General features: G+C 40.0%; 1 protein-coding gene across 4 annotated transcripts; it reads right to left on the bottom strand.

The window, feature by feature from the left end:
* Window positions 1-5,358: 5,358 nt before the first annotated feature.
* LOC131220998 (uncharacterized) lies at window positions 5,359-20,966 on the bottom strand. Of its 4 annotated transcripts, none has more exons than XR_009158937.1 (5): window positions 20,663-20,948; window positions 20,490-20,582; window positions 8,956-9,158; window positions 8,402-8,548; window positions 5,359-5,998 (listed from the first exon to the last, which is right to left on the bottom strand). XR_009158937.1 is itself a non-coding variant. In XM_058216053.1 (4 exons), the coding sequence occupies exons 1-4, from the start codon at window positions 20,838-20,840 to the stop codon at window positions 8,489-8,491; spliced, it is 498 nt and encodes a 165-aa protein (XP_058072036.1). In that variant the 5' UTR covers window positions 20,841-20,966; the 3' UTR covers window positions 8,275-8,488. The 4 variants fall into 4 exon arrangements, 2 of the variants coding, with proteins under 2 accessions (XP_058072036.1, XP_058072035.1); XR_009158938.1 differs by lacking the exon at window positions 5,359-5,998 and adding an exon at window positions 7,146-7,163; XM_058216053.1 differs by lacking the exon at window positions 5,359-5,998 and having other exon boundaries at window positions 8,275-8,548; window positions 8,992-9,158; window positions 20,663-20,966.
* Window positions 20,967-23,937: the final 2,971 nt, after the last annotated feature.

The raw sequence follows: 23,937 nt of genomic DNA, 5'->3' as shown, positions 1-23,937 counted from the left end.
AGAGTGCACAAGTTCAACAGTTTCTTATGAAGCTACGTCAGAAATTTGAGCATTGTTGGGCTGCTCTTTTGAACCGTATCCCTACTCCTTCATTGAATTCGGTTATTAATTATTTATTGGCTGAGGAACAATGAGTGAAAGTTCTTTCTCTTCCTTCCTCAACTCCGATATCATCTGATATGGTACTTGCTGTGTCCACCACTACACCAACTCATGGTTCCACTCCTTTGACTTGTCACGGCTGCAACAAAGTGGGTCATGTCGTCGCTCAATGCAAAGAATGGTGCTTTTATTGTCGATGGACTGGTCATGGTATTCAGGACTATTGTACACGTGCCTATGCATCTTCTCTCGGTCGTGGACGTGGTGATCGTGGTCGTGCTCTTTCTGCTACTGTTGCCGCTATTTCTTCCGAGCCATCTGTTAGTGATACTACATCTACTGTTTCTACTGAAGATTTTTCATCACCTTTGACTCCTGCGATGCTCCAGCAAATCGTTCAAGCTCTTTCTACGGCCGGTATGTCAGGTATACCCCCATCTTCTACATGGTTCTTCGATTCGGGTGCTTCCAATCATATCACTGGTGTTATATCCCATCTTCGTGACATTCGTCCCTACACCGAAAATCAGGCCATTTCTACTGCGAATTGCACTAGACTACCCATTCAGTCCGTTAGATCATTGACTTTCTCTCCTTCTGTCTATCGCCAATTCACCCTTCATGATGTGTTTGATATCCCTAACCTCTCCTCCAATTTAATTTCAGTTGGTCAACTCACATCCAATAACTACTTAGTCATATTTCTTCTCAACTGTTGTTTTGTGCAGGATCTGGCAACAGGGAAGGTACTTGGGATGGGTAGGCGGCATGGTCGTCTGTACGTACTGGACTTTGATCCATCTGTCACTCCGACTCGTTGTTTCATTTTTCCATCTTCATCAGATATTTGTTCGGCAAATAAATTGTGAAAACTGTGGCACTTTCGCTTGGGTCATCCACATTCCAATTGGTTAATTTAGTTATTTTCTTCTGGCATGTTAGGGAAAATTTCTTTTAATTAAAAAGATTTAGATTATTCTTGTTCATCTTGTTGTCTTTCAAAAAGTAAATGTATTCATTTTCCTCTAAGTACTACAAAATCATATTCTATGTTTGAACTAGTGCATACGGATGTCTGGGGTCCTTCACCAATTATGTCTCTCTCTGGGTTATGATACTATGTTATATTCATTGATGATTTCACACGTTACACCTGAATTTACTTTCTGCACTCGAAGTCACGGGTTTTTGAAAAATTCAAGATATTTCACTCTATGGTGGAGACTCAATTTCGGGTTCCAGTTCAAACTCTCCGCTCTAACTCACGGGGGGAATATCTCTCAACAAATTTTTGTATATTTCTTCAGAGTCATGAGATTATTTATCAGACCACTTGTTTTGATACTCCACAACAGAACGGGGTGGCTAAACAAAAAAATCGTCATATTGTTGAAACTGCCAACACCCTGATGACAACTATGAGTGTTCCTCATTCTTTCTGGGCGGAAGCAATGTTATATTCAGTCTACTTGATTAACCGAATGTCAACCAACGTTCTGAACAGTAAATCTCCATACTTTGTTCTCGCCGACTTACCTCCTGCATATTCCACATTTCGTGTTTTTGGTTGTGTCTGTTATGTTCACCTGGCTTCACGTGAGCGTAACAAACTATCTCCAAAATTGATCAAATGTATGTACTTGAGATTTGAAGAAACTCAGAAGGGTTTTTGATATTATGATCCGGTTTCTCTTCGTATTCGGGTTTCACGACATGTTTTTCTTGAACATATTGTCTTTCATTCATCTCTTCCTCCTCCGCACGCCCCAAACTCTCCTAGTCTAACCACCTTTCCTGATATTCCTTTTGCCTCAGGTACTCTACCTCGTCCGTTGCAGGTTTACTCACGTCGACCACGTATAGATCCACCACCTATTACTCAACCCGAACCTACTGTAACTGTTGTAATGCCTCAGGTACTCTACCTCGTCCGTTGCAGGTTTACTCACGTCGACCACGTATAGATCCACCACCTATTACTCAACCCGAACCTACTGTAACTGTTGCAGATCCTGAACCTACCTAGATACGTCATTTCGTTCGCTCTTGGCCACTTGCTCAGATAGATGTGAAAAACGCTTTTCTTCATGGAGACCTCCAAGAAACAGTATATTTGAAACCTCCTCCTAGCTCTTTAATCCCTGACAATAAGGTATGTCGCCTAAAGAAAACCCTGTATGGCCTCAAACAGGCACCTCGAGATGGTTCCAACACTTTCACAATATTGTTACAGGTGTTGGCTTTACTCAAAGTAGTCATGACACATCCTTATTTTTGCGCACCACAACTCGTGGAATTGTCATTGTTCTCCTCTATGTTAATGACATACTTTTGACTGGTAGCGATGCTACTGGCATCTCAGCTTTAAAGGAAGTTCTGCAATCATCCTTCAAGATGAAAGACCTCGGCCATCTAACATACTTTTTGGGGATTGAAATTTCACGTTCTAAACATGGGATCCTAGTCAGCCAGTGTAAATATACCAAGGATCTTCTTGCCTTGGCATCATTGACGAATCAGAAGACAGTTCAGACTCCCTTAGAATTTAACATGCAATATAACTATGACGATGGTGATCTCCCTGCTCAGCTTGACTTATACCGCCGTTTGGTTGGGAGTCTGGTTTACTTAACTATGACTCGCCCTGATATTACTTACGCTGTCCAAGTCGTCAGTCAATTTGTTTCTGCTCCTCGGACTCTTCATATGACTGCAGTGTTGAGCATCCTACGGTACCTACGTAGAACTCCAGATCGATCATTGTTTTTCTCCTCCACGGTGACTCTGGACCTTCGTGTTTATTCGGATGCTTATTGGGCCGGTTGTGCTCTCACACGAAGATCTACCACTGGCTACTGTGTTTTTCTCGGCACTTCTCTCATCTCTTCTCTCAACTCTTAGAAGTGTAAAAAGCAGGCCACTATTTCCAAATCGAGCACAGAAGTCGAGTATCGGGCGATGTCTGCTGCGTGTAGTGAGCTTGTCTAGTTACGTGGACTTCTTACCGACTTGAACATTCCTCTACAGAATCCTACTCCACTCCATGTCGATAATCTAAGTGTCATTTAGATTGCCTCTAACCCGGTTTTTTATGAACGGACGAAGCATATTGAAGTTGACTGTCACTTTATCCGCGAGAAATTTCAGTCTGGACTCATTTCTCTTCTACATGTCGCATCCCATGATCAGATTGCTGACATTCTCACCAAGTCCCTCACTTCTGCACGTCACTCACTTTTAGTTGGCAAACTATTAATTGTAGATGACCAGCATTAGTTTAAGGGGGGATGTTAGACAGGTTCACATGCCTTGTATACCTTGTATAGTTCATTTCCATAAGTAGAGGATTCTAATTTTATTATTTTCCTTGTATAGATAACTGTAATCTCTATATATTCAACCCCTTTAGGTTATCTCAAATACAGAAAACATTTTGGTTTCTCTCTGTTTTCACTGTTTACAGCTAGGATTAAAAGTTGGATCACCTACTTAGTTGACTTCATGGCAAGACAATCGTTGGAGACAATAGTCTATTCATCACACACCTAAGCTTCGTTGGGTGAGATGATCATAGTTCGCAAAAAAAGTAGTCATCTTTTCATATCTCGATTGGTTTCGTAGCAAGGTGACAATCATGACAATTGCTTATTTATTACTCATAACCAGATCCTGTGGCAAAGCGGTCAATGGCAGGCAGATCTTTGACAAACCATTCTTCCTTCATAAGGGTAGGCTTCATGACGAGACAATTGTTGGAAATGACAATTCGTTCATTACCTTGCACAATGGCTGAGTCGGTCCTGATTAGATGATCAACCATTCATTAGTCAACCACTTACTTCTTCACGAGAAAGTTGATGGGGTGACAACATGTTCGTTGCTTTGGGTCCTAATCCATGGCAAGATGGTTGTGGGAACAACCATCCATTGTTAATTGGAACCTCACTTTGTAGAAAAGTTGTCGTGATTCGACCACATGTCTATCATTCGACTAGTCTTCGTGGCAAGACAGTCGTAGTTAAACAGCAGCCTCTTCGTTGCTTCAATGGAACTTCATAGGAAGGTGGTCGATGGCATACTGGCCATCTGTTCAAGACCTAGAGATCTTTTTAGGTCCGACAATGTAATCATCAACATAGGGTGGCAAGCTAACTAATTCTAATCTAATCAATTCAGATTGATTTGCAAAATGACACTAGCTAACAGTGGATGAATTAGATCGATGATAACAATGATAAGTTTCCATAGCAGACGGATAAAGAATGGGCAACGTGACGCTAAAAGATTGTTGTATTGGTAGTGGTGTGGGCTTTGAGCTTTTCATTCTCTGCTGAATTCATAGAAGTGTAAGGCAGTTTGTTGAGAACTCGTATTGGAATCAACCATCGCGATCTTCTCTAGATTGATTTGCCAATTAGTAAACATCAGTGATTATACTTCTAACTAAAGACGAGTCTTCGAGATATTTATGTAATTAGCCAATCATTTGGCAAGCATAGTTGATTATATTTTTATCTTGAGATGACACTTGATAATCTTCACATAATCAACTTGTTTCCAGACATACGTGGCCAATTATATCCTGCAATGTATCACTATCGACTACCACCTTAACTAATCTTCACATATTCCACTTATGGCTCCACGTATGTTTAGCCACTTGTCTTCAGCCATGTCGTGAGAAAGATCACCATCACTTAAAAAAATGGTTGTGAGCATCCTCTTTAGGCCATTACGGAGCACATATCCTCACTTGTTTCCTTGCATTTCAGGATCTCCTCCTGCCGATCACATTAGTTGTAAATATCTTATTCAGATATTCTGTATGGTGATGCCGCCACATGTCAAATTTACTAACAGTTGGATCCTTACTCTTGCTCCGGTGGTACTCTTAGGATTTTCAACACAGAGTCAAGGGTTTGAGTATCCATAGGTGGTGAAATCCGACTACGTTGTGAGTGTGTGGGGTGTGTGTGGGTGTAAAAAAAAAAGGACCACCATGCTCGAAATCCTCAAAAGATAACTCCGTGCTCATTGGCCTACACATGCATCGAGACACTAGTATGCATGGATTTTCGACTTACATCCATATGTCATTGAGAGCTCGCTTTAGCGTATAGAATGAAATATAGGATGGTAAAAATTGTCGTTGTACTTTTTTTTAAAACACACCCACACATGCACCTCAATTGGTACACTAATCCATTAATGCACTTCGATTTTGTGTGTGTGTGTGTGTGTGTGTGTGTGTGTGTGTTTTTTATCTTTTTACTGACTTTTATTATTATTATTATTATTGATACATAAGCAAAGCTGGGCTTGAACTCAAGCGGTCTGTCTACGATTGACAGACAGACTCGAACCCTAAGTACAAACAATACTGAAATTTTGAATGACGCAAGTGCTTCTAAAAGGCAAAATTGCTGTTTTACCTTCAAGTGCTCTAAAAAAATGCTCATATGGAAATGTCTGTCTCGGGGATCTTTCCTTTTCATTGTTTTTGTGCAGCATTTTAAAATAAATAAATAAAGCATTATAAAAGAAGGAATGATTAACACATACAAACAAATAAAATTAGTGTCCAAGGACCTTTTACAAGACTGCTTGTGTTTCTAGTGCTGATCTTGTTGACATTTTTCTTCCAACAATAGAAGTTTTGAGCACCCTAGTCAGAAAAGGTTTTAGTAGTACTAGTTTTTGGGCTATATTAGTGATTAAAGATCCTCATTCAACCAATAACAGGCTCCAATGATCAATAATCAGACCTCTTATCCACAATTTCTATCCTAAGACAGTAAGATTTTCCAAGATCCATATTTTTGGGAAGTCTCTGAAGTAGAGCAGGGTGAGGTAGAGCAGGTAGATGCATTCTTAGCACAGCTGGATCAAAAGAACCCTGAATGAAAGCAGAAGTAGCCCGTCAAAACCAAACCCAGTTCTATGTGAGGCATGACATAACTCAGCCCCAGGCATGTCCAGTTTGAAGAAATTTATTCTGGATAGAGAGAAATTATCATTCGAATGGTCGCTAACCATAAAACAGCCATAACTATTAATCCGGGCATCATCACAAAATGCACAACCTATCGATCTTTATGTAATGGTGTCTTAGGGGTCAACTAACCTGCTACACCAGTCGAATTCGTCCATTTCGCAAGAAAACACATCTTCAGTGTCCAAATCGAGATTTTAAGAAAATTTTACTACTTTTGGTCATTTCCGTTTTTGTTATATTCTTACTCTTGCAACTTTAGAATTTTCATCTTTTTTAGAAGTTGTTTGTAATAATACCAGAAATGCTCTGGTAGGGCCTTATTGAAGGTTTCTATTTTTGGCAAATTTAGCTTTTGAGAGAGATTTTGCTGTTTAGGGTAATTTCTATTCGAATTAGGGTTTTGGGTCTTCCATATAAGTAATGTAATGGAGCAATTCAAGATTATTGTGCAATAAAATTACTAGAATTTTCTCTCTTACTTCTTGTGGACTCCAGAACTTGCCCTATGGATTCAAGGTCTTGATTACTTGAGAAAGACGGTGATCTTCTTCATTATTATATCATGCTCTTCCCTGTGTCAGTCCCGCAACATCTCATTGTTCAACCAAGCTGTAAATTTAAAGGACTCAAAAGACCATTTTCAATCAGAAGAGTTCTAGTGTCAAGAACATGAGCTTGTTTGGTAAGCCGTAACCATGGCAAAACAAAGGAATTCTTAATCATCATTTCCACTGTTGAGGTATGGATTCCAAGGAATTCTTAATCATTATCTCAAAAGAGTCACTTTGGATTTGGACGCATGATTCCTTATGCAAATCAAACAACAGAAATCAATTATTACACTTTTACCTTCTCTTCCATGGATTCCCACTTCTCAAACAGGCAATGTAGTGAAGTTGATGTGGTGGCTAGTGGATTATATACTTGGAAGCTCAAAAGAATCAGCATTCAGTGTTGAATCTCCATCACTTACCAATGCAACAGGTTATGCTCTTGCTCAACGATGAAAGATCTTAGACAGTGTCATGGAAACTTTCTTTTATGCATTCTATAGGCCAAATGTAATCTGAAAATTTGCATTGAACTTGTTATGGTCGAGCTTTGCTAAGCCCACAAGCATGACAAACATGCCACCAAACGTGTTGGAGTAGTTAACAAGTGCAATATCCAGGCCGTTCATTAAGTGGGTCTGGCTGTGTAGATGTTCTCTCCCAAAAATAAATCTGTTCCACTCAGCAGGTGGGCCACAATGTCAAAAACAACCAAACAGGAAAGAAAACTTAAGTGTTTTTTTCATCCATATGTTTGTTTCCTAAACTGTGCCTTACTTGGCGAGCAGATCGACCTGGTTCTTGGGTGAGAGCATCTACATGATGGCATGCCTCGATGAATGGATTGCATCTCGTACCAATACATTTATGGCATGTATGATCTGCCTTGTACATGTGTGAGGGCTTAGCGAAGCTCAGGAACACAGCCCACCGATCTCACAATTTGGCAGTTTGAGACCCCCTCTCACAGAACCAATAAGATGAGAGAGAGAGAGAGAGAGAGAGAGAGGCCTATGTGGATAGAGTACAACTGTTCAACAAAGAAGTATATAGACAGAGGGGAGATGGCAATTCTAAGAAGACGAATGCTCCAGTGCTACCCATACCACCATGAGCTTATGGTGGTACCGGGCAGATACGGGGCCTGCATGATGTATATATCACATCCAATCAGTTCATCAGATCCGTCACCTCAATAAGCCCCAGGGCCGAAAAATCAGCTCTATCCAAAACTCAGGTGGGCCACAGCACAGGAAACAATGTGGGAGGGGATGCCCACCCTCGATTTTCCCAGGGCACACATGAATTGCAAAACCAATTTATGTTTGGCCTGACCCTTCATCCAGGGCAGATAAAGGGTCTGAATGGAATAGATTCCAAACAAAAAACACCGTGGGCCCCCATGCATATCAAGGGTGAGTGTCCCCTCCCAATTTATAACGTTTTGGTGGCCCAACTCAGTTTTGGATCAGCATAAATTTTGGGCCCTGGAGTATGGTTTGGATGTTGTGAATACCTAACACATCACATGGGCCCCACAACAGCCCTGTACCACTGTACTTACGGTGGTACTGGTACGACTATAGCGAGAGGGGTGCATTCTATGCATCATCACAGCTCATAATGGAACTTCAAAGGTAAATTTGCAAATTCTCCTGAACATAAAATGATATGTAAACATAACATGACAGTTAACATGATCATATTGGGGGTAATAACATACATTTGGGGAATAAATATCACACGGACATACCTTTGTCTCCAATCCATAAGCTGCCAATACAGTGGAGGTTGGCCCATTTACTACATCACCCCTTTTCTCTCTTTCCAAATCAGTCTATCACTTCTGTTCCTTGGTAGAAGAAGAAGCCAAGTCATCTTCTGTTACAGGCTTATGCAACTGCATTCATTCACACAGGACTCATAAGATGGCATGAAATATTTCCCCAACTCCTTACTACATTTATTGCCATCTAAAGTCCTGTTATGACCTATAAAAGAACATACATTACAACATCCATATTTTAAATTCCAATTTGGCTATCCATGTATACATGCATCCATATATTCATGCACGTATACATTGACAACTAACACGAGCTTTGCGTGCTGAGAAATCAATGCACTTGTCATCAAACAAAAGATAGGTGATGGAAAACAAAATGCATCAGCATGAGGTGGATTAGTATGTATCTGCGTGCACATTACACAACTCTCTCTCTCTCTCTCTCACACACACACACACACACACACAAAATCCATAGTTTTAGAGACTATGCGCCAATATGGGCATTGAGAAAAACTTACAGCATTTGCAACAGAGAACCAATGAAAGAAACGAACAAATGCATCGTCCTTGGAAGGGAGATTGTCATGATTCCAGTATGTTATATTTTGAAATTTCGCACGTGCCTCCCAACAGTTGGAATCCCCTTCAGAAGTTTCTAAACCTTTTGCCCTCTTCCTTTTATTTGATTGATCAACTGGACTCTTCCTCTCTAAGACAAAGCCTGCACATTATTACATTAGCTCACAAAAGGAAGAAAATTACAAAAGAACTGAAATCTGTCATAACTGAAAATAGTCAATGCTAGATCATGACATATCATGCATAGACACAAAAATGGATAAGCACTTCTGAAAAATCATAAAGAATAAATAGGTGAATGAAAACATGTATATGTGCACACCAGTGTATTAAATAGCGTTCGTAGCGTAGCGGTAGCGTACGCTACGTAGCGTAGCGTAGTGATTTCGCTACATAGCGTCAGAAATAGCGTTTTTCCCCTGTAGCGTGCGCTACAGGGGTCGTAGCGTACGCTACGGGTATGTAGCGTGTAGCGCAGGTAGTGTACGCTACCTGTTTTGTATTATTTTATTTTTTTTGTTTTTCCAGTGCAGGAAACAGTGGTGAACTCACACCACAAGCAAACTTATGTTAAAAAACCTAATTCTAAAGGGCTTCCACCCCCAAACCGCAGCAGCCGACGCAGCTGCTCTCCCCACCCTTGCATTTGGAGACCCAAAATCTTCTCACAGAGCAGATCCGACACTGCCGACGCTGATTCTCTCCCCACCGTTCAATGTTGTGGTCGAAAGTCAGCTGTCAGGCGCAAATCGACGATGCTGACGTTGCTCATCCCCACTTTTCAATCGTGAGTTGGAAAAACTACTTCCAGAGGCAAACCGATCGCTGTGGAGCTTCAATATTTATAGTTTTCAGCGATTCAATCTCATCTTGAGATAAAAATAGGTACGCTCCTTCCTTTTTTCTTTTTCTTTTTTTCTTCTTCTCCTCTTCCTTCTTCTCCTTCTTCCTCTTCTTCTTCTTCCCCTTCTTCTTCTTCTCGGACTGCTGCGGTTGCGGTCGCAGCCGTGGATTCTTCTTCTTCTTCTTCTTCTTCTTCTCTCTCTCTCTCTCTCTCTCTCTCTCTCTCTCTCTCTCTCTCTCTCTCTCTCTCTCTTTTCTTTCGGTTTCCCCCTCCTTTTTCATTTCCGGCATCGAAAATGGAATAGACTGACAGCCACGCACTTATTATTATTTTTATTTTTTTTGTGTTCTGCGGTGCACGTTGAACAGTGCACTTGCACTATTTTGTTACACGGTTCCCTGTAATGTTTATTTTCCATCTAACCTGTTAATTAGGTCACACTGACATGGATGAAGGGAAAACACACATGTCAGCTTGATCTAATACTTTTGTAGCCCCCAATAAATTTTTAATGGTGGATGTTTAATTATTGTTGTTTCTTATGGTGCGGTCCACCTGGGCTTTGGATTTGCCTCATTTTCGGGCTCATGCCCTAAAATTATTTGGCAAAATGGATGGACGGTGTGGATATAACACATTTATCACGGTGGGGCCCAAAAAACTTTGACACTTGTGTGCTACACTTCACAATCCGAGTCCCGCCTAATTCGGGCCCTTAAAAAATTGTACATGAGACATGTATTAACTTAAAAATAATAAGACCTTATCCATCAACTTCTTACTATTTAATATTTATCATATATATATATATATATATATATATATATATATATATAAATTAAAAAATAGAAGTATTGTGTAGCTTACGCTACACGCTACGCTATTTCGCTACACGCTACGGAGGGTTGAACGCTACGCAACACGCTACCGCTATTTAAAACACTGGTGCACACTAGTACATGGAATATTTGAAGCACGACACAGCAGAATTTTCTGGACTGCAGTATACATTTTTGCTCTATCATGTTTTCAATGATGAGGACCTGGAAAAAAGGAAGATTAGAAATAGCATGGTCCAGTCCATGGGCGAAGTCCTTTGTCCTTTGCAGGTAGCGCAACACTTTCTTAACAGTTATCCAATGGTTCATCCCAGGATTGCTAAGGTACCTGCCCAACATTCCAACCACAAAAATAATATTCAAACGCGTATAGACCTAAGCATACATGGTGCTCCCTACTGCTGATGCATATAGAATATCTTTCATCTTGTCCTTCTCTAGGTAATTCTTAGGACACTAAAATTGGTCAAACATGTCACCTTTTACGATAGGTGTTTGGCCAGAAGCACAACCTTTTACATATTAAACTTTTCGAGAACCCTATCAATATAGGCCCTTTGTGACAGGCCAAGCAGTCCACGTGATCTGTCCCAGCTAATCTGAATGACGATGAGAAATGATACATTACCAAGATCTTTCATCTCAAAGTTGAGACAGAAATTTCTTAGTCTCACGCAACAGTCTAATATCACTATTGGCCAACAAAATGTCGTCAACATACAAGACTAAAATAATAAACTTACTCCCACTCACTTTCACATATATAAACTCAGCCGCAGTGTTTTCAATGAAATCATATGAGGAAATGACTTCATAAAACTTCAGGTACTACTGTCGTGATGCCTGTTTCAACCCATAAATGGACTTCTTAAGTTTGTATATCAGATGTTCTGAGTCTTTGGCTTTGAAACCTTCTAGTTGCAACATTTATACGTTCTCATTTAGGTCTCCATTAAGAAATGCAGTTTTCACGTCCATTTGATGTAGCTCTAAATTCATATGAGCCACAAGAGCCATAATGATTCTAAAAGAATCTTTCTTGGGCACAAGTGAAAAAGTCTCATTAAAGTCAATGCCCTCACGCTAACTGAAACCATTTGCAACTAGTCTAGCTTTGTACCTTTCGATATTGCCCTTAGAGTACCATTTGGTTTTGAATACCCACTTACAACTAATCGGCCTAATCCCTTCAGGCAATTCAACAAGGTCCCAAACTTTATTATCCTTCATGGATTTCAATTCATCCTTCATAGCATTGAACCAATGAAAAGAATTCGCACTTTGTTTGACTTGTGAAAAAGATACAAAATCCTTTTCAACCTCAGTGTCAAGTTCATGATCCTACAGATAGACGGTATAATCATCTGGAATCGCAAATCTTCTCAATATGTGATTGTCTTAAAGGCTCATTATTCTGAATTGGGTTTTATATTTCATCATCAATGAGTTGTATTTGAGGATGTACATGGTCATCCATAAAAGATCTCAAGGTCCGTTGCTGGATGAATGACTATGCTACTCTGGATAATTGTGGTGGGAATCACAATCTGCTCTTCCTCAAACACAATGTTTCTTAGGTTTGTGCTCTCACTATCTTCAGTACTCTCAATAAACCTAGCATTTGCAGTCTCAATGACTCTCATGGAATGGGATGGACAATAAAATCTGAATCATTTGGATCTTTCTGGGTATCCAATAAAGAAGCAACTAACCATTCTAAGGTCAAGCTTTCTTTCATGCAGGTTATACGGTTTGGCTTCTGCAGGACAACCCCATACATGAAAGTATTGTAAACTAGGCTTTCGCCCTATCCATAATTCATATGGAGTTTTCATTACAGTCTTACTTGAGACTCTATTTAGGATATGCACAGTTGTTTTCAACACATCACCCACAAATATTCTGGCAATGTTGAATTACTAATTATAGACCACACCGTGTCCTTTAGGGTGCAATTACGCCTTTCTGCGACATCGTTCTGCTCTAGAGTACCATACATGATTTATTGGGCGACGATGCCACAATCCTATAGGTATCTAGCGAATGGCCCTAGATTACGTCCAAATTCATCATACCTTCCGTGGTACTCACCACCACAGTCGGATCTGATGACTTCGAACTTTCTGTCGAGTTGATTCTCGACTTCAGCTTAATGTATCTTAAATATATCTAGGGCATTTGATTTGTCGTTAATAAGGTATAGTACTCGTAACAAAAGTAGTCGTCAATGAAAGTGATAAAATACTTTTGCCCATTCCAAGATGTTATAGGGAATGGTCCGCAGATGTCTGTATGAATCACTTCCAAGAGTCCTAGGCTCCTAGTGGCACCATTTTTCCTAGTTCTAGTCTGTTTACCTTTAATACAATCTATGCAGACTCCAAAGTCTAAGAAGTCCAAAGAGTGAAGAATTCAATCACGCACAAGTCTTTTTAATCTCTCACAAGAGATGTGGCCTAATCGTCTGTGCCATTACATGGAGGAATTTTCACAATCTAAACTTCGCCTGATGCCTTTAGTGTTTTCACATAAGCAGTTAATACTATGAACATGTGAAACATCCAAATCTAGCTGATAAAAGTTATTAACTAAAATACTAGAACCAATCACAACTGAATCATAGAAAATACTCTAATTTTCATTGCTAAATTTTAAACTCATAACTATACTTGTTTAAACGAAAAATGAAAACCAAATTGCGCCTTATAGAAGGCACACAAACAGTATCTATTAAATCAAGAAAGTGTCCTAACAATAACCTAAACCTAAAGACTCCAATAGCTTCCACATCTGCTCTAATGTTGTTCCCCATATAGACCGATCTTTCTACATCAATTGATGTCCGACTTTGGAGCATATCCTGTATGGAATTACATATGTGAATAGTTGCACCAAAATCTATCCACCAGGAGTCTGTGGACATATCAGCTAAATTAGATTCAAAACAGACTAAAACTTAATTATTACCCTTAGAAAACGAGTCATTCTTTAAATTGTGTGCAATCCTTCTTTCGATGACTACGCTTCTTGCAGAACAAGTAGCCATCTTTAGGACCTCGCTTTTTCTTCTTTGTTTTTCCCTTAGAGTTAAGCTGATTACCATCCGAAGAATACCTTCCTGAATTGTGCTTCATTTCTTATTCCCCTTTCGTCCTTGACCAGATGTGATTAAGTGTGCACTTTGTGTCTTGCTCAACCTTCTAAGTCTCTATTCTTCCTGAACACACTGAGATATCAGTTTGTTCAAGGAACATTTTTTCTTTTGGGTATTATAGTTGATTTGGAATTGACCAAACTGTGGAGGTAGGGAGTTCAGAATTAAGAAAACCAGGAGTTCATCCTTGATCTTAAGGCCCAATGCGCTAATTTTGACCACTACATCGAGCAATCCACCGATGTACTACTTGATGTTTCCTTGACCGTTATAGGTGGCTTAAGTCAACTTATGCAGAAGTGAACTCAGCTCAGCTTTATCCAACTTCATGAATCGGTTCCATATTTTGGTCAAGAACTCTTTAGCTTTCTCAGTGTTGGGCATGACACCCTGCATGGTCTCAGAAATTGAGTTCTTTATAATCTTAAGACACATCTTGTTCGACTTGGTTCAGGCCTCATAGTAAGCCTTTTCTGAATTCGTACTAGAGTCATATGGAATGGGAGGCTCAGCTTCCTCTAGGGCCATATCCAAGTCCATGCATCTTCCATTTTTTATAGTTGGACTCAATAAGCAAAGGTATAGAATTGAATTTTCCTTTGGACAAGGCCTTAGGTCTATCGACGCACTCTTTCTTTAGACTATATAGGCCCATTTTAGATAAATATAGGATCTAATGTCTTTAGATGATATGCACCATTGAAATAATTATACTTGGACCATTTTAGAGCAAGTAAAACCTTAATGAATAAATTGATGGTTAGTATGTTTCACTTGATACTTACACTAGGTAATTTAGTATACATGATTACATACATCATTAAGTTTTAATCTGACCCGAAATAGGGCCATTGCCCATTTGTTTGAGGCTGATATCAAGTAGTTGACCATTTAGAATTTAATCCAATCATCACTTTAGAATATATATTTGAGCCTATGGGTAGTCAACATCAGCCGTATTTTAAGTCAAATTAGAACTTTTACAAAATGGTCCATTGTGGGCATGACCATGTAGCAACCCTTTAGTCTGGAAGTGGGGATTTGAGCTGGTTGTGTTAGCCACCAAAGTGACCTCAATTGGTGAAAATCTTTGCTTCCAGACTTCAGTAATGGAATTCAAAGACCTTCCATTAGGATTGCATTCACTTGTGTTCATATTCATAGTAGGCGGTGGTCAGAACAAAGAAGTATCATCGCTTGGCAGGATATGAGCGAAATGAAGTGATTGGTGATGGTGATATAAGTTTGAGAGATTCATTTTACCCCAAGGTGATAAATGTCTTAGATTTATTTCACTAAGCATTGGTCGGCTTCATGTTCAGTAGAGCCTCTCGTATGTCGTAATTTCGCCCAAAGGAGGAGTCATGATGATACACCGGGCTCTTACTAGAATTTAATGATTACGGCCCATCATCATTCTGGGTCATTTGATTGAAGGCTCAAATTAATTGAATGTTTATACATGCATAACGTTTATGTTTTACATTCATGTAATATTATGTGGGACTTGTTTATTTTTTAATGTGATGACTGTTTACAATGTTCCAAACCAATTCAGTTCTACAACTTTGCTTACTGAGTCCAACTATCAAAAATGGAAGTCATCCGTTAAAATAGTCCTAAGCTGCATGGACTTGGATCTGGCACCGGAGGAAGTTGAGCCTCCCATTCCATCTGACTCTAGTACGAATTCAGAAAAAACTTACTACAAGGCCTGGACCAAGTCGAACAAAATGTGTCTCAAAATCATAAAGAACTCGATTTCTAAGACCATACAGAGTGTCATGCCCAACGGTGAGAAAGCTAAAGAGTTTCTAACCGAAATAGGAAACCGATTTATGAAGTTGGATAAAGTTGAGCTAAGTTCGCTTCTACATAAGCTTACTCAAGCCACCTATAACGGTCAAAGAAACATAAGGGAGTACATCGGTGGATTGTCCGATGTAGTGGTCAAAATTAGCGCATTGGGCCTTAAGATTGAAGACAAACTCCTGGTTTTCTTAATTTTGAACTCCCTACCTCTATAATTTGGTCAATTCCAAATCAGCTATAATACCCAAAAGGAAAAATGGACATTGAACGAACGATATCTCTTTGCGTTCAGGAGTAATAGAGACTTAAAAAGTTGAGCAAGACACAGAATGCACACCTAGTGACATCTGGTCAAGGACGAAAGGGGAATAAGAAAATAAAGCACGATTCAAGAAAGCATTCTCTGGATCCTGCAAGTGGTAATCAGCCTAACTCTAAGGGAAAAACAAAGAAGAAAAAGTGAGGTTCTAAAGTTGGTTGCTTCTTCTGAAAGAAACCTGGTCATCAAAGGAATGATTGCACACAATTTAAAGAATGACTGTTTCTAAGAATAAGAATCAAGTATTAGTTTGTTTTAAATTCAATTTAGGTGATATGTCCATGGACTCCTAGTGGATAGATTCTGGTGCAACTATTCACTTATGTAATTCCATGCAGGATATGCTCTAAAGCTTTGATACCAATTGTTATACCTGTACTGCGGAATTGACGGATCATCTATGCATCCATAATAGAGATTCAACACAATAATCTTAAGGCGTACTTGATTTGGCAAAACATTCCCAATGCCTCAATGTCACTAACAAGAATCTTGATTTTCCGCACCTCACACCCTCGGGAGAATCTCTCAATTGGTTTAGGGTTTTCTCTTATATGTCGGTAAGGGAGACCAAGACATGTATTTATAGAAAAGATGACGAGAGAAGCTTACCCATCACACTTCTCTCCTCTAGGGTCTCCACACCATAGGTTTTCATATCTAACTTAATAACCTTATATAGGGACCACGGTTCAAGCATCTCTTCAAGCATCTCGCCCCACACATATTTACAATGATCACAACTATAGTGGGGCCCATTGAATCGCTCAATCTGAATAATCCAACAGTTAAATATAAACCGATGATCATACGTGGCCCATCTGATAAGAGTCTTACACGTTATCCATGTGCTCATGTGAAACGTTGTGTATTTCTCTCATGTTAATATACTATTTCTACCTTCTATGCCCCTTAATTTCTCCACTTTCTACTTTGTATCAAAGCAAGTTTTCTGACCGAATCGCAGTCTATGATAGTAGGTTCCATTGTTGACATCATCAAGCCATAAGCATGATGTCAGCAAAGTATGGCCAGGCAGACATCTAAGTAGAAAAGTATACAATCTGGAAGAAGATGATTTTAGAAGAATATTGGTTTTTTTTTGCAATTTTTTGATAAATTTTAAATGATTTTTTGTCAGAACCAAAAATAATAATAATAATAATAATCAATTTTCATTTCGCCAAAGATGTAGTTTTTCAGTGATTTTTTGAGAAGATTTTTCACTTACATCTGAATTAATTGTAAATCTGCAATCCCCACAATCAAGTTCCATTTGATTCCACGACGATTTGAAGGAGCCATGACGTTTCTTATGGGGAAGAGTCACTGGACAACCTGTTTTTGGACCCATCTCTTGCTGAATTTTGGTTGAGTACTCCATCTCATGGTGTTGTGGTTATCCTGGAGGGGTCTATACTCATGTGTGTAAGTGTTAGGCAGCGAGATGTGTTAAGTGTGCATATTAGCTGTTGGAGCAGCATTTGGCCACACGGGGTATTATACAATTCTCTAAAATTTTATGAGAGACATTTTCAAGGATGATTGGTGGCTGGAATTTTGTAGTGGGTGGAAGCTCTCCTTCATGGTTTGAGGCAACATAACAGGTGTAGATGTACCAAGTGAAGGTAAAGTTTTTTCAGTGTGATACAAAGCACACAGACTGTTCGACATAATGCTCAACTAATTTAACATGGAGGATTTCTGCAAGAATTGGAGCTTTCATTTTCCATTCATTGTTTCTTCCATTATCGAGCCTTTGTTATCAATTATGGATGAGTTCACATGTTGGGCAGTGTTGCACGTATCTTCACATGCCGCTGTGGGTGTAGTCCCCCTCTCAACCCTTGTGAATGTCGATAACTCGCCCGTTGTGCAGTGTTGCACGTGTCTTTAAGAGGATTTTGCATGTGAATTGCAGTTTGGCCACGGCCTTTTATTTGAAGTTAAGATTCAACATTTGACAGAAGCTCAATCTACAGAAAAGCAGCAATTAAAAATCATGTATCCCACCATGTTGTGTTTAAAGAGGAATTATGGCCTTATGGATTGCTTATGAATCCAGAGAAGCACTTTGGTTAGATGATGCCAACCATTCAATATAGTGCTTGAAAAAACAAAAGGTTAAATGACCAACATTTCAAAGGGCCAACATCAACTGATTGGTGTGATTTTTGCGACATGTCCTACCAACTGTGGTATGGAATAAATTGGCATCCATATCCGTGATTGGATTTTCTTACATGTTACCTAAAAGTTTTTGGCATGAACTCTGTACTCCTTAATGGACATGTTGGCATTCCCCAAGGAAGGTTTTACCAAAACCATTTGGAAAATTCTAGCTCAACACTGAATCATAATTCATATCCGCCCATGTTGTGGTACATAGATATGATCATAATAACAGTGCCCTCAAAGTATAAGAGCTACTGAGCTAGGCATGGGCATAAATGCAGTGAGGAACCTTCTAGCTACAGTTGAGAAGACTTGAACCAAGGAATTCAATACTAGGTGATGATAATACAGTCATCATCTCACTAATAAGGTATTCACAATAAATTTCACTCAACTTCGATTGGACCTCCACCCACTAGAATTGATTTGCGTAATGGTTTTTTAGAATCTTAGCGCTAAGAAGATCTTTTTTATTTTATATAATAAAACTTGTATTAAAAGGAAGAGAAAGAAATCCCAACTTTCAAAGAAGGACAATCAACACCTTTTACTATTTGACCAAGTCGTAAGTTTCTCAAGACAGCAGCAGCAAAAATTGTCTGACCTAAGAGCTTTTCTATGAATCATGAGAAATTTTATTAAACTGGAAAGAGAAGACAGAAACAGAAATACACGGACCAACAGCAACCACACACTCAACTCACACAACTAGCTAGGAGAAACGCATCTGATGTTTAACCTAGAAGTTAAGTCCCGAATTCCATTTGAAAATAAAAGCAAGTCTCCAAAGTTCTGCATTGGCGTCTTTCGGCCAAAGAAGTCACGTTCTTCGAATCAAATTAGAACACTAACAAACAGAAGCTGATAATAATCAAAGCCCCTCTGGAAGCAGTTTTGCCTTCTCTTCATTAGAGTATCCCACCCCAACACAGCCAGAGAAAGACATCATGACTGTTCTATTACAATCTCTAAGAGGAAAGTAGTATATGAGCGTAAACAACACAAAGAAGTACATCACCTCAATCTAAAACCATACACATTGCAAATATGCATGAAATTCATTGTTCTGATGGGCCTCAATGTTGAGAACTGGAGATGCCATAGCCCAAAAAACCTTGATCAGACATATAGTTGCAGAAAGAGTCAAGCAAAGCGCCAGCACATTTAGGTGCGGGAGCAGGAAGCGTCTGTTTCAAAATGTTTTCAAGCATAAATAGGTAGGAAACAGAAGCAAGTGCACAAGTCCAAATGCAATTCCGAGTAGGAGTGATACCTCCTTGGGACATGCTTAACCATACTACAATTGCCAGCCTATGGACGGAACAGCTGTTAAAAAAAAAAAAAAAACAAGATGGGGTGGGGGAGGGGGGGGGGAGGGGAGGGGATGGGATGGGATGGATGGGGGATCTAGGATCATCCAATCAATGCATCTGTCATGTGTATGCTGCTGTACGGCAGCCATGTGTATTATTCTAGATTGAGAACACAATCTTATTATGTATATCACTGACACACAAGTGTGGCTGAAAACAAAAATAAAATGGGAGGCTTTGTTCTATTGGACAAGATGAACATTTGCAAAATTCACTAAAACAACTCACAAGTGGAAAACAGGCAAACCAAATTTCTACAACCCCCAAAAAAAAACAAAAAAACACTGAGAGCAAGTCAAAAAAGAGAGTCCACAGCACCAGAAGATTTTGGCTACATTTTAGAAATTGGCTAAAAGTGTTATTTTTTTAGTGGGTTTTGGACTAATATTATGAAGATTTTCATTGTCATCATTTCTTGGATGGGTTGCAGAGTTAGTCACCTTAGTTTCTCCCACCCTTCAGTGACCTGCACCTTTCATTTATTTGGCCCCATCAAAATTTAGCCCATCAGATTATCCTAAAGCTGACTAATTAGTGGCTTGTGAATTGACAGTGACAAAAAGATATGAAGCAATCCACATCTCCACCAATAAGAAAGTTAGGATCATCCAATGGCGAAGATTTTAGAGTATGGCCCCTGCCAGATGAGTAGTCTAGATCACCAGCAATAGAGATCACAACCTGAACAGACTACACCAATCAAAAACGCCATGTTGTGAGCATTGAACATTGCCACTTTTCTAGTACTTCTTCCGACTTTTATGATTTTTAAAAGAAAACGTAAACACCAATTCCAAAACAAAGTGGAATCGCCCAATCTCAATCAGGGCCCACCCAATCCCATAGAACAGGCCCCACCCAAGTCCAATCCCAATCTTCCGCATCCCCAAACCATTTTGAAGCAAAACAAGACTTTCCAAAGGAATTCCAAGAAACCGCTAAGAAATGCATAATTACCACAATACCCTTCTGGAATAGGAATCGTCGCACCCTGCAATTTCCGCCCTCGGAATGAAGCTTCCTCTACATCTAAACCATCAACAACGATGCCTGAGCCGCAAAAAGTCAAAATCAGAGAGAGAGAGAGAGAGAGAGAGAGAGAGAGAGAGAGATGGAAATTGTAATGTTACCAGTCTTTTTGGGCTTGAAGTAGTCGGAGACGGGGCAGGGGCCATTGAGCTTGATGCAGCAAGGGAGATGGTGGATCTGATCCGTTAGATCGGGGATTGGACGATCTGGAGGACTGAGATCTATCCGTCCTGCTATTCCATTTCTCGGAAGAGCGACAGAATCTGTTGAGTCCTCCATCGATCCGACTAGGAATGCAAAACCCTAACCGTACTAATAATAAAAGCGGATTGGAATCGCAGAGGTATATATGGGTCCCCACTTCCCGCGTCTTTTCAAACTCGAGCATGTGCGCAGCACGTGTGTGAGAAGGAGGAGATCCTACGATGTTCGATCGAGCATTTGCTCGTCCCGAAAATAGAGACTCGGATTGCGTTCTAACCAGCGCACTAAGTAACCTCTATGGAGCCAGTGGGGCCCACTGTAATGTATGTTTCTTATCCATACCGTCCTTTCATTGTATCAGATCATTTTATGTTTTGAGACTAAAATTTAAGCATAAAAGAATTTCAACGGGACCACACCACAATAAACGGTAGGAATTGAACGCCTGACATTGAAAACTTCTTGGGGGCCAAAGAAGTTTTGGATCAATCTGGTATTTTATTTTATTTTTTTGCTTCATCTATACCTTTTTGACCCTATTAACAGATTAGATTACAAATAAACATCACTGTGGGCCTAGGAAGGTTTCAACATTGAACATCATTATCCCCACTGTTTCTTCTGGTGTGGTCCACTTAAGATTTTTATATGATTTATTTGTTGTATTATGATATAAAATGGTCTTATAAAATTGATGGACGGTATGGATAAGATATATAAATCACGTTGGGCCCCATATGGTTTACTAGCGTACTGAGTTAGTACGCAATCCGCGTCCCGGGGAAACGGATTGGCTACTCCGCTGCCACCAGCCAATGGCTGCTGGTCAGTACTCTGTGGGCCTAAACATGATGTAATTATTTCATCCATTCCGTCCATATATTTTTTCAGATCATTTTATTGTATGATAGAAAAAATGGGATATATCCCAATATCAAGTGGACCACATTACAGGAAACAGTGTTGAATGAGAGTCGACCAGTACAAACCTTTTGGGGGCCATAAAAGTTTTCGATCAAGATGATTTTTGTTTTTTCCCTTAATCCGGGCCTGTATGACCTAATCAACAGATTAGATGTCAAATAAACAGTACAATGGGCCTTAGGAGGATTTTAATGTTGGATATCCAATCACTATTGTTTTCCTGTGGGGTGGTCCACATGAAATTTATATCCATCTCATTTTTGGTATAAAGCCATAAAATGATATTTAAAAATGGATGAACTGAATGGATGAAACAAAAAAATCATGGTAGGGCCCACAGAGCACCGACCATCAGCCACCGGGCTGGTGGCTGGGGGAGTAGCCAATCCATTTCCGCTTCCTGGTGAACCAGATTTTTCATATGGTGGGCCACAATGGCCGATGGGAGTGTTTCCCACCTGTATTGCTAGCACTCATGTATAGCTACCTAGACCATCCAAATTGTGGGCCACGATGTGGATGGATACTATATCTTAAATCAGAGCTATCGAGCAATCATAACCATCCAAGTGGTGCTATCAAATGGATGGTTAAGATTAAAATAGTGAGCAGTCCAAATTCATCTTCTTAGTGTAATTTTGTACTTATACTCAATCCACATTTGAACGAGCGATTTGGACGGTCTAGATTGCCACACCTACCATCACTGATTCAGGATCGATTTGAATTCCGAATAGTTATTGGCCTTAAAATGTGGGCCTAGATCCAACTTCTGGACTTCAACGCTTAAACCCAAAACCAGGCCCAAGTAGGGTAGACCCATGGGTTGAGCCATGGTTATACCATGGAGACGAACTGTAGGCACAAATATCATCATGATCATACTGTTCTGTTTCATGTGGTACACCTGAGTTTCGGATCTGCCTCATCTTTGGATTTCTCTACTATTAGCAGCTTGAGAAACTGATGGACGGAGTGGATTTCTCATGAACATCTCACTCGACCCCAGATGAAACTAACATATGCACCAAATGTACAGTGCAAACATGGGCTGTCGAATATGAGTGGATTCTCAGCAAAAGCCTTTCAAGTTGCTGCGCATAGGTGGGGCCCACCGTGATGTTTGTGCTAAATCTACCCGTACATCCGTTCTGTGATATCATTTTAGGACTTTAAACTAAAAATAAGAAGTATCCAAGACTAAAGTGGGCCGCACTAAAGGAAAAGGTGGATATGGAGATTCTCACTGCGGAAACCTCCCTGGGGTCGACAGTGATGTTTACATGCCATCCATACCGTTCATAACGTCATTCCTGATGAGATGAACTGAAAACAAAAATATTAGCCTGATTCAAAACTTCTGTGGCCCACGAATATTTCAACTGTGTACATTCAATTCTCACGTTTTTGGCCCACTTGAGCATTGGATCCCGATCTTTTTTGTCCCATGTTCTAAAATGATCTCACAAAACGGATGTACGGTGTGGATTTCATACAAATATCACAGTGGGCCCCACCTAAGTTTCCAGTTCCTGTGGGCTTTAGCAGGAAATCCGCGTCCTTCATTTTCTTATACATGCGGCTCACCAGCCGGGCGCGGATTGGTACCGCCCCACCAGCACCTAGCTAGAGACAGACGGTCCTGGCAGAGGCTCTGTAGGGCCGACCATGATGTATGTGTTTTATCCACTCCATCCATCCATTTTCACAGATAATTTTATGGAAAGAGCCCAAAAATGAGGCAGTTCGAAGGCTCGATTGGGCCACACCACAGGAAGCATTGGTGACATTGACACACCGTTGAGGCCTTCCTAGGGCCCACCGTGATGTTTATTTACCATCCAACCTGTTCAAAACGTCACATAGACCTGGATGAAAGGAAAACATAAATATCAGCTTGATAGAAACCTTATGTGGCCCCCAATAAGATTTCAACGGTAAGTTTTCAATCCCCAATCTCCCGTGCGTGGTCCACTCGAGCCTTCTATCTGCATAATTTTTGAGTTCATCGACTGAAATTATCTTTCAAAATGAATGGATGGCATGGATAAAACATAAACATCACGGTGGGCCCTACAGAGACACTGACAGGACTGTCCATCTCTAGCTAGGTCTTGGTGAGGTAGTACCCAATCATCATCCCTCACCAGCCTAACTTTTGGACCATGTCTTGTTCAGTGGGCCCCACGTGATGAATGCTATGAATTACATGGTTTTAAGATTCTGCAAATTTGATCAACTAACTCAA

This window comes from Magnolia sinica, chromosome 12, assembly GCF_029962835.1.
Source record: "Magnolia sinica isolate HGM2019 chromosome 12, MsV1, whole genome shotgun sequence".
Taxonomy (NCBI): Eukaryota; Viridiplantae; Streptophyta; class Magnoliopsida; order Magnoliales; family Magnoliaceae; genus Magnolia; species Magnolia sinica.
This window is presented reverse-complemented; position numbering and strand designations above follow the sequence as displayed.

Coding starts and splice junctions, on each gene's coding strand:
- LOC131220998 (XM_058216052.1), bottom strand. CDS start 20,840: ATGGAGGACTCAACAGATTCTGTCGCTCTTCCGAGAAATGGAATAGCA. Junction 9,159..20,489: donor TATTCCAGAAGGGTATTGTG/GTAATTATGCAT, acceptor AATAATGTGCAG/GCTTTGTCTTAGAGAGGAAG. Junction 8,549..8,955: donor GGTTCTCTGTTGCAAATGCT/GTAAGTTTTTCT, acceptor GAATGAATGCAG/TTGCATAAGCCTGTAACAGA.